The sequence below is a fragment of the Loxodonta africana genome, chromosome 3 (assembly GCF_030014295.1).
Source record: "Loxodonta africana isolate mLoxAfr1 chromosome 3, mLoxAfr1.hap2, whole genome shotgun sequence".
Classification (NCBI taxonomy): domain Eukaryota; kingdom Metazoa; phylum Chordata; class Mammalia; order Proboscidea; family Elephantidae; genus Loxodonta; species Loxodonta africana.
In genome coordinates this window covers 82,900,052-82,916,721 of record NC_087344.1, presented here as the reverse complement: position 1 = coordinate 82,916,721, position 16,670 = coordinate 82,900,052, and the positions used below count along the sequence as shown (strand labels likewise).

The 16,670-nt window shown below is 40.5% G+C and overlaps 1 protein-coding gene across 3 annotated transcripts in view; it reads left to right on the top strand.

Moving 5' to 3' along the window:
* Positions 1-16,670, top strand: part of GPBP1L1 (GC-rich promoter binding protein 1 like 1) — a 60,880-nt gene that overhangs the window by 42,794 nt on the left and 1,416 nt on the right. For all 3 annotated transcript variants that reach the window (XM_023554689.2, XM_003415571.4, XM_010595322.3), the window contains 6 exons: positions 302-374; positions 1,581-1,774; positions 13,323-13,463; positions 14,132-14,290; positions 15,284-15,408; positions 16,284-16,386. In XM_023554689.2, coding sequence (XP_023410457.1) covers positions 302-374; positions 1,581-1,774; positions 13,323-13,463; positions 14,132-14,290; positions 15,284-15,408; positions 16,284-16,386 — 795 coding nt within the window. The remainder of the gene's footprint in view (positions 1-301; positions 375-1,580; positions 1,775-13,322; positions 13,464-14,131; positions 14,291-15,283; positions 15,409-16,283; positions 16,387-16,670) is intronic.

Here is a 16,670-nt window from a genome sequence, read left to right as displayed (position 1 = left end):
TTTCTGTGTCTCCTTATTTGGTGTATGTGTCGTGTAGAAATGGGAAAACTTCCACATTTGGTCTAATTATTAAAAAGAAAAGAAAATTTTTATGTTAAAGGAAATGGAACCCAAGAGATCCTAAGATTAACACACCTCTTGACTTTGCATTTCAACATCTTCTATTTGTTGCAATTCTGAATACAGTTTTAAATTTGTGAATGCTGCTAATATCCTTGATGATGGTTACTTTGCCAAAAAAAAAAGCCAAATGATTGGCTTTCTGTATTACCCATTAATACTTACTTTTAATTTTTCCTAGCCTTCTTTGAATCCAGAAGCCAGCAAACAGAATCAGCCATGCAGACCTATTGGGACCCCTTCTGGAGTGTGGGGTAGGTAGACTTTACTGTTTTAAAGGCACAAATTTAAATTTTTTCTTATGAAGGAGAGGAGCAAGGTTTTTTAATCTTTTTGTTTATCTCTTGTTTCTTTTTCATCTCATTTTTCCCCACAGTAACTAATACCTGTTAGCTCTTCACTAAGAGGCTATAAGTATAGCAGGTTACCTAAAATACCACTAAAAGGTAGTCAGTGTAGTAGAGTCAAAATACAGGCAATTGAGAGCTTGTAGATCCCTAATTTGGAAGCAAATTTTAAGTAAAGGGAGAATAATACATAGATATAAAAAGTAATTTTTAATTAACATTGCTAATTCACTTGTAATAATTAAATTGTATTTTATATGTCATGCTTATTTGTCTCCTAAATAATATGGTGGGAATATATAGCGGTATTTTCTGATCATTCCTTCATTTTATTAAATATTCTTCAAACACATGCTTTTAATGGTTATGTAATATCACATCTGTGAATGTACTATTTTGTTCAGCCAGATTCCAGTTGTTGGATGTTTTTTGAAAGTTACAAATGATGTCTATAGTATAGGGCAGAAGGAAAACATACATAAACATACACATATTTATATGTTGGGAAAACTAGCCATGTAAAACATTAACAGGTTAATCAATCTATTCCAAATCAAACCTGATCTGTGGCATTGGAATTCTGGGCATTTACAAATTGAGGTCTTCTGGTCCCTGTATCAGACATGCTCAGTAGCCCAAGTATCTTATTGGGACGGCTTTAGCATCATATCTAAATACTAGATTTACTGTACTCGGTATATATCTTTGCTCCAGCTTGCCTCATCATAGGGTTCCTTTCCCCAATTTCCTCATCTCTGTCCATTCTCATACCGACACAAGCTGCTACTCTCAGATATGTTCTTGTTTGGTCCATGCCTGACTGATCACACCATACATTAGACATGCTACGCCCCTGAAGGACTGCTTACATATTTAGGTTTTCTGCTGATTCTTGGGTTCAGTATCAAGTGCTTCATCTGCTGCTTTCTTTCCTACAGTTCTCAAGTAGTGTCACTTTTGAGAGTATCTGTTCAGTGCACACCAGGAAATATTTGCCCCTCAGTCTTGACTGTCAGGTCTTCATTGAAGGGGAGGCCTTCACATAGAGCTGTGCTTTGTGTTACCCAACAGGTTTGCTATTGTTTTTTCTCTCTCCACTACTGTATTTTACAGAAAACCCACCTAGTGCCAAGCAACCCTCCAAGATGCTGGTCATCAAAAAAGTTTCCAAAGAGGATCCTGCTGCTGCCTTCTCTGCTGCTTTCACTTCACCAGGATCTCACCATGCAAACGGGAACAAATCATCAACCATGGTCCCAAGTGTCTATAAGAATCTAGTTCCTAAGCCTGCACCACCTCCTTCCAAGGTATGATTTGGAATCAATATAAGAACTTTGTAAAACAGGAGTTTGAATAAATCAGGGGAAAAAAAATGTAGTGAATAAATTTTCTCCTGTTGAGTGATTCCACATATCTCCTATATGTGTGTAACACTCCCCTGGCTCCAGATTCTGCACTGCTGCGGACTGGATTTTCAGCAGGTTTCTCAGGCTCTTACCTTCCTCTCATGAACCTGCTCCTGCGGATTTGCTGCTTCCACGAATAGCATCAACATTCATCTGATTACTCAGCTGCATACCTTGGCTTTTTTTATTACTCGTTCCCCTCAGCCAAGCAGTTACAAAGTCCTGTCAGTTATTCCCTCGGTGCTGTCCCAGTTTAGGCCCTTGTTATCCCGTCTTTGTGATTGTAGTGTACCCTTCTGTTTTCTCCTCTCTATGTTCATCTTCCACATTAACTGTGAATGGCTTCTACTCTGCCATGCTTTGAATATCCCTTCCTAATCCCTTCCCTGGCTCCAGACCATTTATAGCAAGGGTCATTTGTGTTTTTGTTTTTAAGGGTTAAATAATATTTTATGTTTTACTGGCCACATATAAGTCTTTGTTGTATAATATGTTCTTTTTCTTTCTTTTTTTACAATCCTTTAAAAAATGTAAATGCACATTCTTAGCACATGTGCCCTACAAAAACAGGCCTAAGGCCGATTTAGCTTGTGGGTCGCAGTTGGCCAACCTCAGATATTATGATACATTGTCCAAACTCTTTAGCAATGATTCTGACTCCAAACCATCTTTTACATCTTACGGCCTGTCCCTTCTTTCTCTTGTCTGGGGAATAATTCATCTCAAACTCATGTCACCTTCAAGCTCATGTCACCCTCTTTGAATTTTTATAGTCCATACATGTGTAGATCTAATTAGTCCTAATTAATCCTTATATCTCTATGATTGCATAGCACTCTGTGTCTCTTATCACATTAACTACACTTTTTTTGCATCCATTTGTTTCTTCAACTGATAGTAACCTCCTTAAGGGTGGGATAGTTTTCATATCTTTTTCTTATTTGTATTGCTACCACCCTTACATAAGCATATAATAATTGTTTGAATTCCAGGTACTGTAAGGAACAAATAATTAGAATTTACTGTGTCAGTGGAAGAAAAACCAATGAGCTTTCCACTGTGTTTGGTATTTCTGAGCAATTCAGAGAAGTATAATATCAGTTGTGACCTTCCATGAGCTGATAGTCTAATTGAGATGACAGGATATAACAGTATAATTAGGCGATTATTATGAAAAAATAATAGATCCTAAAGTTAAAGACACAGATTTAATCACAAGCAGATCTGGAATAACTAAATTATTTGAACAATACTTATACAGTTGAGAGTTGCAAGATTGTTCAGACTGTGACCATCAGGGAAAGTCTTATAGAAAAACTGGAATTTCAACTGGTCTTTGGAGGGTGCCCCAGATTTAGATAGGCAGAAAAGAATCTGGATGGTGTTGGAGATCATAATAGAAGAGGTCAGCAAATAAAAGTTCTGAAAGCAGAAGGCACTAGTCATATTTGAGGGATAGTGAGTGAACCATTTTAATTACTCTCGGTAGCACTGGAGTTTGAGAAATACCAGGGCTGGGAGCCATCATCCTAGAGGTAATGATTGAAGCTTTCGGGGTAGATAAGATCTTCAAGGGGAAAGGATAGAAAAAGAAGAGTAAAGAATGGGAGAAGAAAATTTGGGGAAAATACTTGTTTTGGAACAGAAAATGACAACCTAATCTATAGGACTCAGCAGTTGTAATTCAGGCATAGGGGAAAAAAAAATGCTATCACAGAAATCAAGGAAGGTTAATTTAAAATAGCGAGGAGCATTATCAACACTTGTCAGTTGATGTTGGTAAGTTGAGGAAAATAAATGAGAAAGGGCTTTTGACCTTAACAGTTGTAAAGCTTTTGGTGACCTTTGAGTTGGGGTTTCAGGAGAGTGGAGTGGTGCTGACACAAGATTACAGGGGATTATGGAATTATGTCAGTGGAAGCGGAGGTAGCGGCACCTTCGAGACTTGACAATAAAAGGAAAACTGGATATAGGATATAGGTGTTGTTAAAATTAAGTGAAAACCCAAACCCATTGCTGTTGAGTTGATTCCAGCTCATAGCAATTCTATAGGACAGAGTAGAACTGCCCTATAGGGTTTATAGTGCCCTGGTGGATTTGAACTGCCAACTTTGTGGTTAGCAGCCATAGCTCTTAACCACTATGCCACCAGGGTTTCTAAATTAAGTGAAAGGATGAAGGAAATCTGTAGGAAGAGGAAAAGGAGTTTTTGGGGGACAACTTGAAAGATATTAGAGAAAAGATAATTAAAAGGTCATAGGCCAAGAAGAAGTAAGTGAGAATAAAAGTGAATGATAAGTGGAGTTATCTTTCAGAAGGATTTAAGGCACTTACTCCTCTGATGTAGAAGAGGAAGAATAAAAGGAAGAGACAGTGTAGCATGGAGGTTAAGAGCAGGGCTTTGGAGCAGACAGATTCCATTTTGCCCCTTTGCAGTATGCCCTTGGGTAAGTTTCTTAACTTCTTGGTCTGTTTCTTCATCTGTAAGATGGAGATAATAAAACCAGCCTTTTAAGAATTTTATGAGGAGTAAATGAGAAAATTTTATGAAGTACTTAGAACTGGCATATAGTAAGTGCTAATATGTGGTAGCAATATTAGCAACACACCAGCACACCTTATTTCTCTAGTTTCTTAAAGTTCATAAAAAGTTTTCATAGATTTTACTCGATTTGAGATGTCTGCAAGCATCCCGTTAGGCTATAGAAATTACAAAAATGACTAAGAAAATGTCCCTGTCTCCTTAAGGATCTAAAAATTTTTCTGAGGGTAAAGAAGTGACAAGGATCAAAATCAGGATCCAGACCTTAAGATCAGTTTAGTCTTCTTGTGTAGGACTGAGTCAATGGTAGAATGAAGATAGGAAAACTAGTGTAAAAGCTGTTCTTACCCTGTAAAAGGTAATAAAGCCTGAACACGGATGATGACAGTAGGCAAAGAGGAGAGAAAATGATGGCAGATAGTGAGAAGCAAATTAGATGGAGGAGGAAAAAGAGGACACTAAGCATTCTTCCCTGGGAAACTGGGATAACTACAACCATTCACTGTAGTGGAAAAGAAAGAAAACCGTATGTTCAGCAAAAGTTGATGAGTGTGATTTTTGGTACCTTGAATGTTAGCTGTTGGAGGAAGGAGAGGTGAGATTTCTAGTAGGCAGATGTTTGTCATTCGTTTTTTTTCTCAAAGAGTTCAACAATTATCTAACATTGAGTACTGTATTAAACACTGTGTATCACTAGAGGCACAGAATAATACATGGCTTCCAGTACCAGAGAATTCACTGTCTAAAGCAAAAGGTAATGGTGCTACTCTGTCTGAAGAGGGTCCTCAGAGCCTTTATAGACAGTGTCTTATCTGAACTGGGTTTTGGAGTGGCAAAGGAAAGGGAACTACCATTTGTTGACGTCTTACTTTGTTCCTAGACCTTTACATATAATACAGGTGTGCATTGCTTAACCTCCCTTTGGGCAAAAACCAACTGCGTATATGTCTGTGATCCCATAGGGTTATAATAGAGTTCAGAAATCCTAATCAGAGAACTGGACTTAGCTCTCATACTTTGCTGAGTATGGAGATCTGTCTTAGAATAGCTCTCTGCCTTGTCCCCAGGGCCACAGAGGTAGGGAGTCCAGCCCCCATCCTTGGCTGCCTGTCTCACCGAGCTCGCCTCAGGCAGGAACTGCACAGACTTTGCAGGAGAGGCCTAGGAGGGTGCCCCACTGAGGCCACTGCCCCACTTAGGCTCCTCCCACAGTGGCATTCACGGCTGTTGCAGGAAAGGTGACCAGGGCAGGAGGTGGAGGAGAGGCAGCCAGGGCTGGAGGAGTTTAAACTGCATTAGGTGAGGCAGGGAAGGGCAGGCACAAGGAAGGAAGAAGCAAAGGGAGCCTGAGCATGCGGGCCCGAAGACCAGGCAGCAACTTCTGGCAGAGCCAGAATTTTCACTGAGTTCCTTACTGTGGCTGCAGCATGGGTGCCAGGCCACCCGGTGACCATCCTGCACTCCTCTCTGCTGTATAGTGTTCACATAATGTCCGAATCACATAGTGCCCCATTTCACAGAACATGTGGACGTTAAGTGATGCATAACCTGTTTATCACTTCATCCTCACTCCAATCCTGGGGTGTGTGGTGGTGGTGTTAGGTACCGTGGAATCGGTTCTGACTGATAACAGCCCTGTGTACAACAGAACAAAACACTGCCTGGACCTACACCATCTTCACAATGGTTGCTGTGTTTGAGCTCATTGTTGCAGCCACTGTGTCAGTCCATCTCATTAAGGGTCTTCCTCTTTTTTGCTGACCCTCCACTTTACCAAACATGATATCCTTCCCCAGGGACTGGTCCCTCCTGATAACATGTCCGAAGTACACGAGACAAAGTCTGGCCATCCTCCCTTCTAAGAATCATTCTGTCTGTACTTCTTCCAATACAGATTTGTTTGTTCTTCGGGGAGTGTATGGTATATATTCAGTGTTCTATGCCAACACCATAATTCAGAGGTATCAATTCTTTGGTCTTCTTTTTTGTTGTCCAGCTTTCACATGCATGTGAGGTAGGTAGGAATACCATGGCTTGGGTCAGGAGCACCTTAGTCTTCAAAGTGACATCTTTACATTTTAACACCTTAAAGAGGTTTTTGCAGCAACTTTGCCTGATGCAATGCATCATTTGATTTCTTGACTGCTGCTTCCATGGGCATTGCTTGTGGGTCCAAGTAAAATGAAATATTTGACCACTTCAGTATTTTCTCCATTTAATGTGATGTTGCTTATTGGTCCAGTTGTGAGGATTTATATTTCATGTTGAAGTGTAACCATGCTGAACATCTTTGATCTTCATCAGTAAGTGCTTCAAGCCCTCTTCGCTTCCAGGAAGCAAGGTTTTGTCATCTGCATATCACAGATTGTTAAGAGTCTTCCTCCAATGCTGATGCCATGTTCTTCTTTATATAGTCCATCTTCTCGAATTATTTGCTCAGCATACAGATTGAATACGTATGGTGAAAGGATACAACCCTGAAGCACAAGTTTTTCCTGAGTCTGTGTACATTCTTTCCTTACTGTGTTCTGCCAGTTGACCTACATGTCCCTCAAGATTATGATCCTTGGCCTTCAAGTCCAGTAGTTCAGTCATGATGTCTGAGTAGCTTCTGTAATCGTTCTCCCTATGTGCTCTACTATATATGAGTATACATGCAGCATTTGCAAATATCCGTGTAGAAGTATCCACAACCATGCCCATATTTGTACGCAGGTGTACTCCCATATGGCCTCACCCACATATTTAGCATACGTATTAGCCTATGTATCTGCTTACAAATTGATTGTTAACTACTATTGTTGTAGGATTGTATATATTACAGCATTTACTCTAGTTGCCCTTTATTCTTGCATACCGCACAGTGTCTTCCTTTGTGTTGGTTGCTTTGTGCTAACTTCTCCCATGTTGTATATTGCCTTTCCTTTCACCAGAATTAATTTTTTTACTGTCTTGTTAGTGATTTTTTTCCTCCCTCCCCTCCCATCCCTGGTAACCATTGAAGAATGTTTTTTTGTGTGTACATCTGTTCTTGGCTTCTATAATAGCCTGGTACAGTATTTTTCCTTTTGTGATTGAGTTATTTTATTCAGCATAATGTCCTTCAAATTTATCCATGTTGTGAGATGTTTCACAGATCCATCATTATCTTTGCGTAGTATTCCATTGTATGTATGTATCACAATTTATCCATTCATCCATTGATGGACCCTTAGTTTGTTTCCATCTTTTTGCTTTTGTGAATAATGCTGCAATGAACATAACCCACTAACACACTGCCGTCGAGTCGAACAATGAACATAGGTGTGCATATGTCTGTGTGACAGCTCTTATTTCTCTAGGATATATGCATAGGAGTGACATTGCTGGATCATACGGAAATTCTATTTTTAGCTTTTTAAGGAAGTGCCATACCATTTTCCATAGTGGTTGTACCCTTTGAAATCTTCTGCTCAGCTCTTTTATTTCATCATTTTTTCCGTTTACTTTAGCTACTCTACATTCAAGGGCAAGTTTCAGAGTTTCTTCTGACATCCATTTTGGTCCTCTTTTTCTTTCCTGTCTTTTCAATCACCTTTTGGCTTTCTTCACATATGATGTCCTTAATGTAATTTCACTACTTGTCTGGTCTTTGGTCATTGATGTTCAGTGTGTGAAATCTGTTCTTGAGATGGTCTCTAAATTCAGGTGGGATATACTCAAGGTCATACTTTGGCTGTTGTGGGCTTGTTTTAATTTTCTTCAGTTTCACCTTAAACTTGCATACGAGTAATTGATGGTCTTTTCCACAGTTAGCCCCTGGCCTTGTTCTGACCGATGTTGACTGAGCTTCTCCACCTTTTTCCACAGATACAGTCAATTTGATTCCTGTGTATTCCATCTGGTGAGGTCCATGTGTATAGTAACCATGTATGTTGTTGAAAAAATGTATTTCCCACGAATAGGTCGCTGGTCTTATAAAATTCTATCGTACAGTCTCTGATGTTTCTATCACCAAAGCCCAATTTTTCAACTACTGATCCTTCTTGGTTTCCAACTTTCACATTCCAAAATTGTCAATGCATCTTTATTTCATGTTTGAACAATTTCAGGCTGCAGAAGTTGGTAGAAATCTTCAATTTCTTCATCTTTGGCATTAGTGATTCATGCGTAAATTTGAATAATAGTCGTATTAACTGGTCTTCTTTATAGGCATAGGCTGTCATTGACAGTGGTGTATTTCAGGATAGTTCTTGAAATGTTCTTTTTGACAAAGAATGTGACACTGTTCCTCTTCAGTTTGTCATTCCTGGCATTATAGACCTGCCTTGGTCATCTCGTGCCTCTATAACAGAAATACCACACGTGGATGGCTTTAACAAAGAGAAATTTATTTTCTCACAGTAAAGTAGGCTAAAAGTCCAAATACAAGGAGTCGGCTCCAGGGGAAGACTTTCTCTCTCTGTGGGCTCTGGAGGAAGGTCCTTGTCCTCAGTCTTGCCCTGGTCGAGGAGCTTCTCGGGTGCAGGGGCCCTGTGTCCAAAGGATGCGCTTTGCTCCCTGTGCTGCTTTCTTGGTGGTATGAGGTCCCCAACTCTCTGCTTGCTTCTCTTTCCTTTTATTTATTAAGAGATAAAAGGAAATTTCCTTTATATTGGATCAGGGTGGTGACCTGAGTAAGGGTGGTGTTACAATTCCATCCTAATCCTCTTAACATAAAATTACAATCACAAAATGGAGGACAACTACACAATACTGGGAAGCATGGCATAACCAAGTTGACACATATTTTTAGGGGGACACAATTCAATCTATGACAGACCATATGATCGTCCAATTCAAAATAACCAGTACCAGTCCATTTCAGCTCACTAATGCCTAGGATATTGATGTTTATGCATTCCATTTCATTTTTGATGATTTCCATATTCCCCAGATTTATACTTGGTACATTCCACGTTCCAATTACTAACGGATGTTCGCAGCTGATTCTTCTCATTTTGAGTTGTGCCACATCAATAAATTAAGGTCCCCAAAACTTTGCTCCATCCAGGTCTTTAAGGTTGACTCTACTTTAAGGAGGCAGTTCTGTTACCAGTCACCAATCTGGCACAAAGGGTCCTTGTCTTTTCCCAAGTAAGAATACATGCAAAAGACAAACTTTATCTTCAGCAAGCTTTGTTTTGCCTGAGTCAAGCAAAAGGAGTTAGTGGAGGACTAAGCCTCTCCAAAAGACTTAACTAGAAAAGGGAAGCAAGGCAAGGGCTTATATGTCTTCTGTGGAAACAATACAGTAGTGAATATTTAGTGGGTTTCTTTCAAGGGGCAGGGTACTTCTCAGAATGTTGGTGCATGTTAATTAGGTTACCTGCTCATCCCAAGATGGAACCCGGTGTATTCAAGATGAAGTCCCCTCTGCAGCCCTTGGCATCACTTATTATGGGATATAGTGCAAGTGCACTGATCTTTGGTACTACATCCTCATCTTCAGAGGGCTAAGGAAGGTTAAACAGCGGTCACGCTTTGTTCTTCTGCCCATGCTGGAGCCTGTAAAAGGGAAAGGGACTAGAAAAAACGCTAAGAAGGAGGTAGTAATTCAGGGGTTGTTTCAACCTTATCTTGTTGACAGGGTGTGGTTCATGTTTACCTAACTTCTAGATGGTAATCTTTAACAGCTCTTTTGTTCTGCCAGCACAGTTAACCCAGTCTGCCTCAGTTCTTCCACATTTGTATTTTGAGTGCCTTCCAACCTGAGGAATTCATCTTCTGGCACTATGTCGGACAGTATTCCACTGCTGTTCATAAGGTTTTCATTGGCCAGTTTTCCAGAAGTAGATTTCCATGTTGTTCCTCCTAGCCTGTGTTAGTCTGGAAGCGCTGCTGAAACCTGTCCACCATAGGTGACCCTGCTGGTATTTGAAATACCAGTGGCATGCTTTCTAGTATCACAGCAACACACAAGCCACCACAGTATGACAAACTGACAGACGAGTTGTGGAATGTATAGAATTATGTAATGTGAGGTTACATAGCTAATAAGTGATTGGAGTAAGAACTCTTCACCTAAGTCTACCTGAGTTCAAACCCAGGGCTCTTGTCCACTGCCCCAGAATGCCTCACATCTTTAAAGATGAATAGAAGAAAGGAAGTTGAGAATTTAGACTTTTGAGTCAAACTTGACTGAGTTGGAATCTTTATGCTACTCTAGGGTTATGTGCATGAACAAGCTATTTAATTTTGATAAATTTGTTTCCTCAACAGTAAATTGTGGTTAATTATAGTATCTTTGTCACAGGATTTTGGTAAGCAAATGAAATTAAAGTGTAAAAAGTACTTGGAATATAGCTCCTGGCACATCGTAAGTATTCAGTAAATGGCAGTTTGAAAATAATAGATGAGTTTGTTTAGGGAGCAAGTATGTGGAGCATTCTGGGTGGACGGAACCATCGTTACCAAAAAACGGAGGTAAAAACACACCATGTTTGGGGAGGGACAAGTGTTCGGTATGGCTGGTGCTTGGAAAGTGGTGCGAAGTAAGATAAAGCCAAGTCATGGAGCCCCTTACAGAAGTTCTGGAGAGGTTAGGGCTAGAGATACAGTTTTAGATATTGTCTACATAATTTTAACAAGTTAAACTGATTAAACAGTTACAATTAACTAGTTTTTCTAATGAAGTTTACCTAGGAAGAGATTACAGCAGCAGAAGAGCACTGAGGCTAAAAACCTGTAGAATGCCTACATCCAGTGAAAAGTCTGAGAGGAATTCAGGAGGTAAGAAGAGAACTTAGAGAATGAAGCATCAGGGAATTGAGAAGGAAAGAGGGAGGGAAAAGGACAGGTTCAAAAAGGATGTGAAATGAGCAAGTATCTCTTTCTCCAAAGAAGACATGTTTGACAGATAGCTTTTGAATTTAATATAGGGACAAGAATCTTGGCTATTTATGCAACCATGAGATGTTTTAGAATGGGGACAGAGGTGAGTATTGCAGGGAATTAAGTACTATAATAAGGAGTACTGACCAAGTGGAAAACAGCAGATACTGACTTACTCACAAAAAAATTGGCAATAGAAGGATGGTAGATAAAAGATGAGGGAAAATGGTTGTGTTTGCCCCCTGTTCCCCTCCCCCCAACTTGAGTAAGGTAGCTTACTTAGCACATTTGTAGATAGAATAGAAAAAATTATTAGAGAGGAAGAGATTGAATATGTGAGGGAGAAATAATTGATAAATTCACAGAAGAGAATGAACAGATGTAGAATGGGAGAAACAGAATAGGGAGCTATCAGAGGAACTTGAGGTACAGAGGAGGGAATTGGGGAAAGTTTGGGTCCAATTTTTTCAGACTTCTCAGCCCAGTAGTAGAAGAGAAGATCATTTGAAGGGGAGAGAGTTGGGATGAGTTGGAGTCTGACGGAAAGGGGAAGACATTTAAAAAAAAACTGGTTGATTTACAGTTCACTTTAGTGGATTTTAAAAAATACATTCATCTAATAAAAAAGGGCATGGTGCATAATGGTTTTCTTCAGTGGGAAGCCAGCTATAGTATAGTGTTGAAGAGTTACTGAAGATTAAGTTGGAATAAAATGGGCAGAGATGTTGGTATCCTGTTGGATATAATGCTGTCTAATAAACCTGCCATAGTACTGTGTCAGAAGCCCAAAAGTTTGGGTGCCCTGAAGTGGCAATGTTAAAAGAAGGACAAGGCATCTGGTGAAAACAGTCACGAAGCCATAAATAATCTTTGATAGTTAACTTGATAAATCTTTAGATTTTCATCAGTATAAGAAAATAAGTGAACCTTCATTCTGGTTGGGTCATTGTCTCTTATTTGCTTGCATAGTGTCTTTGGAAACATTGTCTCTCTTATTTGCTTTCATGTTCTATTTGGAAACATTACTGGATGAGTAACTTTGGACAAATAGCATAACTTTTTCTTATACTCACCGTCATTCTTTGTAAAAAAAATATATGTATGTATTAATAATTATATCTGATAGCATTATCAAGATACCATGATAAGCATCTGGTACATTGGTAGATACTCAGTAGATAACCTTCGCAAAGCCTGCAGTGTCCTCTTTAATACTCCTCAACTAAGAAGGCACCCAGAAAAAGGATTCTTTTCATTCAGACCCTTCTTTTGTCCTGGAGCTCTCTTGGTTCTAATTCTTCAGTTCTGGAAAAACGGGTAGAAGCTTCTCACTTGCTTCAGCCCTCCTCCATTGGCCTGCCTCATCTTTCTTGATCTCCTCAGTGCGATTGAATCAGAAAAACAGAGTATTTCAGTTATACTGTTCCAGCTGTACTTTGCTGCTGTCATAGTTGGGGCCAGGGCCAAAGTGGCAGAACGGATCCAGACTCCTCGGTGCTGAGCAAAAGAAGGGCCTCTGGGCTAAACCAGGATTGTGAAGCTATTTTACATTTCCCACCCTGGCCTGGAACTAGCTTCTTTCCATCAAAGTTCTGGAAAACAGCATTTTTCTTTTAGTTTTGTGGATTACCTGGGTATATCAGAGGTTAACAAGCCTACCATTAAAAAAAAAAAAATTGGGGAATAGATAAGTTTGGCAAATGTTGTATTTGTCCCTCAAATTCACATGCCAGTTAAATGCTTTGAGAAATAGCATAGTAAAGAAACCTGTTGAACTTTGCTCACCCCAGCACCTCCCAGGCTTATTGAACTAGAGCTCTGTTTTTGAAGAATACTTACTAACATCCCATGGCTCTTCTGGTTCCCATCTGCCTTTTTCCTTCAAGTGCCTAACCTCAGAAAGAGGTTGCATACCTCCCAACTATGTTGAGACAGGTAAGCTCTGGGAACTTGTGTTCCTGTTTCTTAACATCTCACTCTTTGGTTTATGATCTTTTTAACTGAACTTCTGTTCGCATGCTTGTTTGGACTGATTAGTTCTTTTTTCCCTTGTAGCCCAGTGCATGGAAAACTAACAGAATGGAACACAAATCAGGATCCCTTTCCTCTAGCCGGGAGTCTGCTTTTACTAGTCCAATCTCTGTTACCAAACCAGTGGTACTGGCTGGTGGTGCAGTTCTAAGTTCTCCCAAAGAGGTGAGTTGAGGGTCAAGCAGAACAGCCCTTTCTAGACGTGCCATCTCCCATTTACTTATCCTAAGCTATACAATGTGATATGTATAGTCCTATCTATCACTTTTGTAGCTGAGCTTAGCTGAGAATTATTTCTTTACCAGTGCTTCCCATTACCATCCAGAGGTGGGCAGTAGCTGGGTGGGATAATTGCTGTGTGATAGAAGAGTGTCAACCTGTATTATCCTGGCATTCTGTTAGTGTCTTTAGAAAGATTAAAGGAGGTGCTGTATTAACCAGGTTCCCTGGGTGGCACAAATGGTTAACATACTCAGCTGCTAACTGGATGGTTTGCAGTTCAAGTCTACCCAGAGGTGCCTCGGAAGAAAGGCCTGGCAGTCTACTTCCAAAAAAGTCAGGCGTTGAAAACCCCATGGAACACAGTTCTACTCTGACACACATGGAGTTGCCATGAGTCAAAATCAACTCCATAACAGCTGGTTTGGTTTGTTTTTATATCAGCCAGTCTTGACTGTAAAAACCATGCATGCAAAGCCGAAGTCTGTTGAAATTAAAAGGATTGTTTTGATAATAACAGAGTGATAAACAGGCTATCAGATTCTGGAAAACCCCTAGAATCCCAGTTCCTGCTCTTTGCTGTCAGGAACAGACTGCTTGTGGTATTTGTTCAGAGTCCCTCCAGCACCACCCCTCCTATTGAGATCAGCTCTTCTCGGCTGACCAAGTTGACTCGCCGAACTACCGACAGGAAGAGTGAGTTCCTGAAGACTCTGAAGGATGACCGGAACGGAGACTTCTCAGAGAACAGAGACTGTGACAAGCTGGACGATGTAAGAGCAGAGGGGTTTTCAGGGACAGCATAGGGTGAGGAAAGGAAGGGCTTTGCCATTGTTTTCCTTTGTTCTATGTCTAGGGTTTTTTTGTTAAGGGAGAAAAGTATGGCAAGTTTTAAAATGTGCAGAGATTTTTTCTGTGAAGTAAGAGCCTAGTAGAGCCTTTAGGAAAGTGAGCTTAAACCTTTGTTCAGCAGAAATTTCAATGACAGATATCCTGGGACTCAGTGTGCTTGGTCAAGGGCAGCACCACCGTAAAATCTTGACTTGGTCAGTGCTGTAAGAAGTAGGTAAATTACAGAAACTTTTATTAGTTAGGATTGTATTTAATTGCAATAAAACAAATTTTTGACAAACAGCTATAAAACAAATAAGAGGTCTGTGTACTGCAACAGAAAGGTTAGAGGTGGGCAGTCCAAGAGGGCATGGCAGCTCAGTGGTATCATTAGAAAATACATTAAATTTTGTTTTGTTCACGTTGTATTAGGATGGTTATGATCTCTAAGCATTCTATCTATGTTTTATTTATGGAAAAGATGTCTGTCCCTTTTTTTTGTTTTTAAAGCTTTCTTAGAAAGAATACTCAGCAATTTGTACTTAGACTTCATTGGTCTCCTGTCACATGGCCACTCCTAGCTGCAAGGGAGCCTAGGAAAATAAACTTCTTTTAGCCGAGCACATTGGTTCCCCTGTCAAACAATGAAAGTTCTGTTAGTAAGAAAGAACAGGGAATGGATAATACATAAGTATCTAGTAGTTTCTGCCACAGGTGACATAACCTGAAATTCAGAAAGGATGGTTATCAGTTGGTGTCCTTTGGAAATCTTAGCAAGGTGAACAAGACCTCATTTTTAAGTCGAGAAACCATAGGGACAGAGGCTGTCCTCTGGAAAGCATTTTTCTGGTTCTGACTCCTCAATCTTGTGGATTGCTTATCTGGCGACAAAGAATTGTTAAACCAAGAGCTTCCTTCCTTTTCTGTTATGGCAGTTGGAGAACCGCAGTACACCTGAACCAAAGGAAAATGGAGAGGAAAGCTGTCACCAGAATGGCCTTGCTCTCCCCGTAGTGGAGGAAGGGGAGGTCCTCTCACACTCTTTGGAAGCTGAGCACAGGTGAGTGAGAATCAAATCACAGGGCATGCAGCATACGGCCTGCAAGGATCTTGGACATAATTGAGAACACATGTCAGATCAAGCCTGGTATAGAGAGAGAAGTCCAACAAGCACCATACCGTGTTCTCTGTATGTCGCAGGTTATCCTTTGCTCATTGCGCATTTTCCTTTCAGACTTAGCCAGCGTTTTCACACTCAGCTCCCCAAGGCTTTCATGTGGTTTAGTTTCAGACTCAGTTTATGGCTCCTGAAACTTGTGCTGATCCCTTAGCAACCTCTTGGCCCCAAATGAGCAGTTACTGTAAGACTCCTTTAAGGGATCTCAGAAAGCATGAGACCCTTGTGTACAAAGTGTTGTTTGAATGAGGGCCTTGAACCACAGAGCAGCCAGCTGTCTGGACAGGTAGATGGCAAATGGGGCTTGCAAGTATGGACGTGCCTTCCTGAAAGGAGGCTCCTGTCCCGAGGTGACAAGATTTGAAGGAGTTGACGGTGCATTGCAGTTGAAAGAGAACTTAGGTACATGTGGAAATATGCTAATTTGGCTTATAAGAAATAAAAGTGAAGATTTCTTCCTTTGTTTTGACCTATGGGACAGAGGGCCCTTGTGGGTGTTTGGTTCTTTTCTGCTATTACTGTCTCTGGTAGCGTTTGTTCTCTAAACTATGGCTGCATCCCCTCCTCCCCCAATTTAACTATGAGCACCTCTGTAGCCATAATTAAAACTTGTCCCACTGGGTAAAAGAGAAAAATCAAGCTCTTCTCTAACTTCCAAGCAGATCCCAGTGCTCCTACGCAGGGTGGAAATTTGTAGGGCTACCTGCTCAGGCTTAAAGGTGTTGTATTTTCTTTGCCTGTCGTTCTGCCTCCGCTAGGTTACTGAAAGCAATGGGATGGCAGGAATATCCTGAAAATGATGAGAATTTCCTTCCTCTCACAGAGGATGAGCTTAAAGAGTTCCACATGAAGACAGAGCAGGTATGTCATTCAGCTACCCAGAAACCTTTCCTGGACTCCAACTAACAACTAGGAGAAGAAGGAATCAGGACAACCCTTGCCCTTAGGAAATCCTGGTATAGTGTGAGAGGAAAACCTTGGGGAAAAAAATAAGTTTTTTAGAACAGTACAAGTGTAGGCATCTAACTGCTTGGGCAATACAGTCTCCAGTGGTCGATACAAAAACCAGAGCAGTGGCTAGCAGGTTTGAGAAAATAGTATGTTCTGAGCCCCAGAGCCCTTTGGCCCTTAGGGAAGCAGGCTCA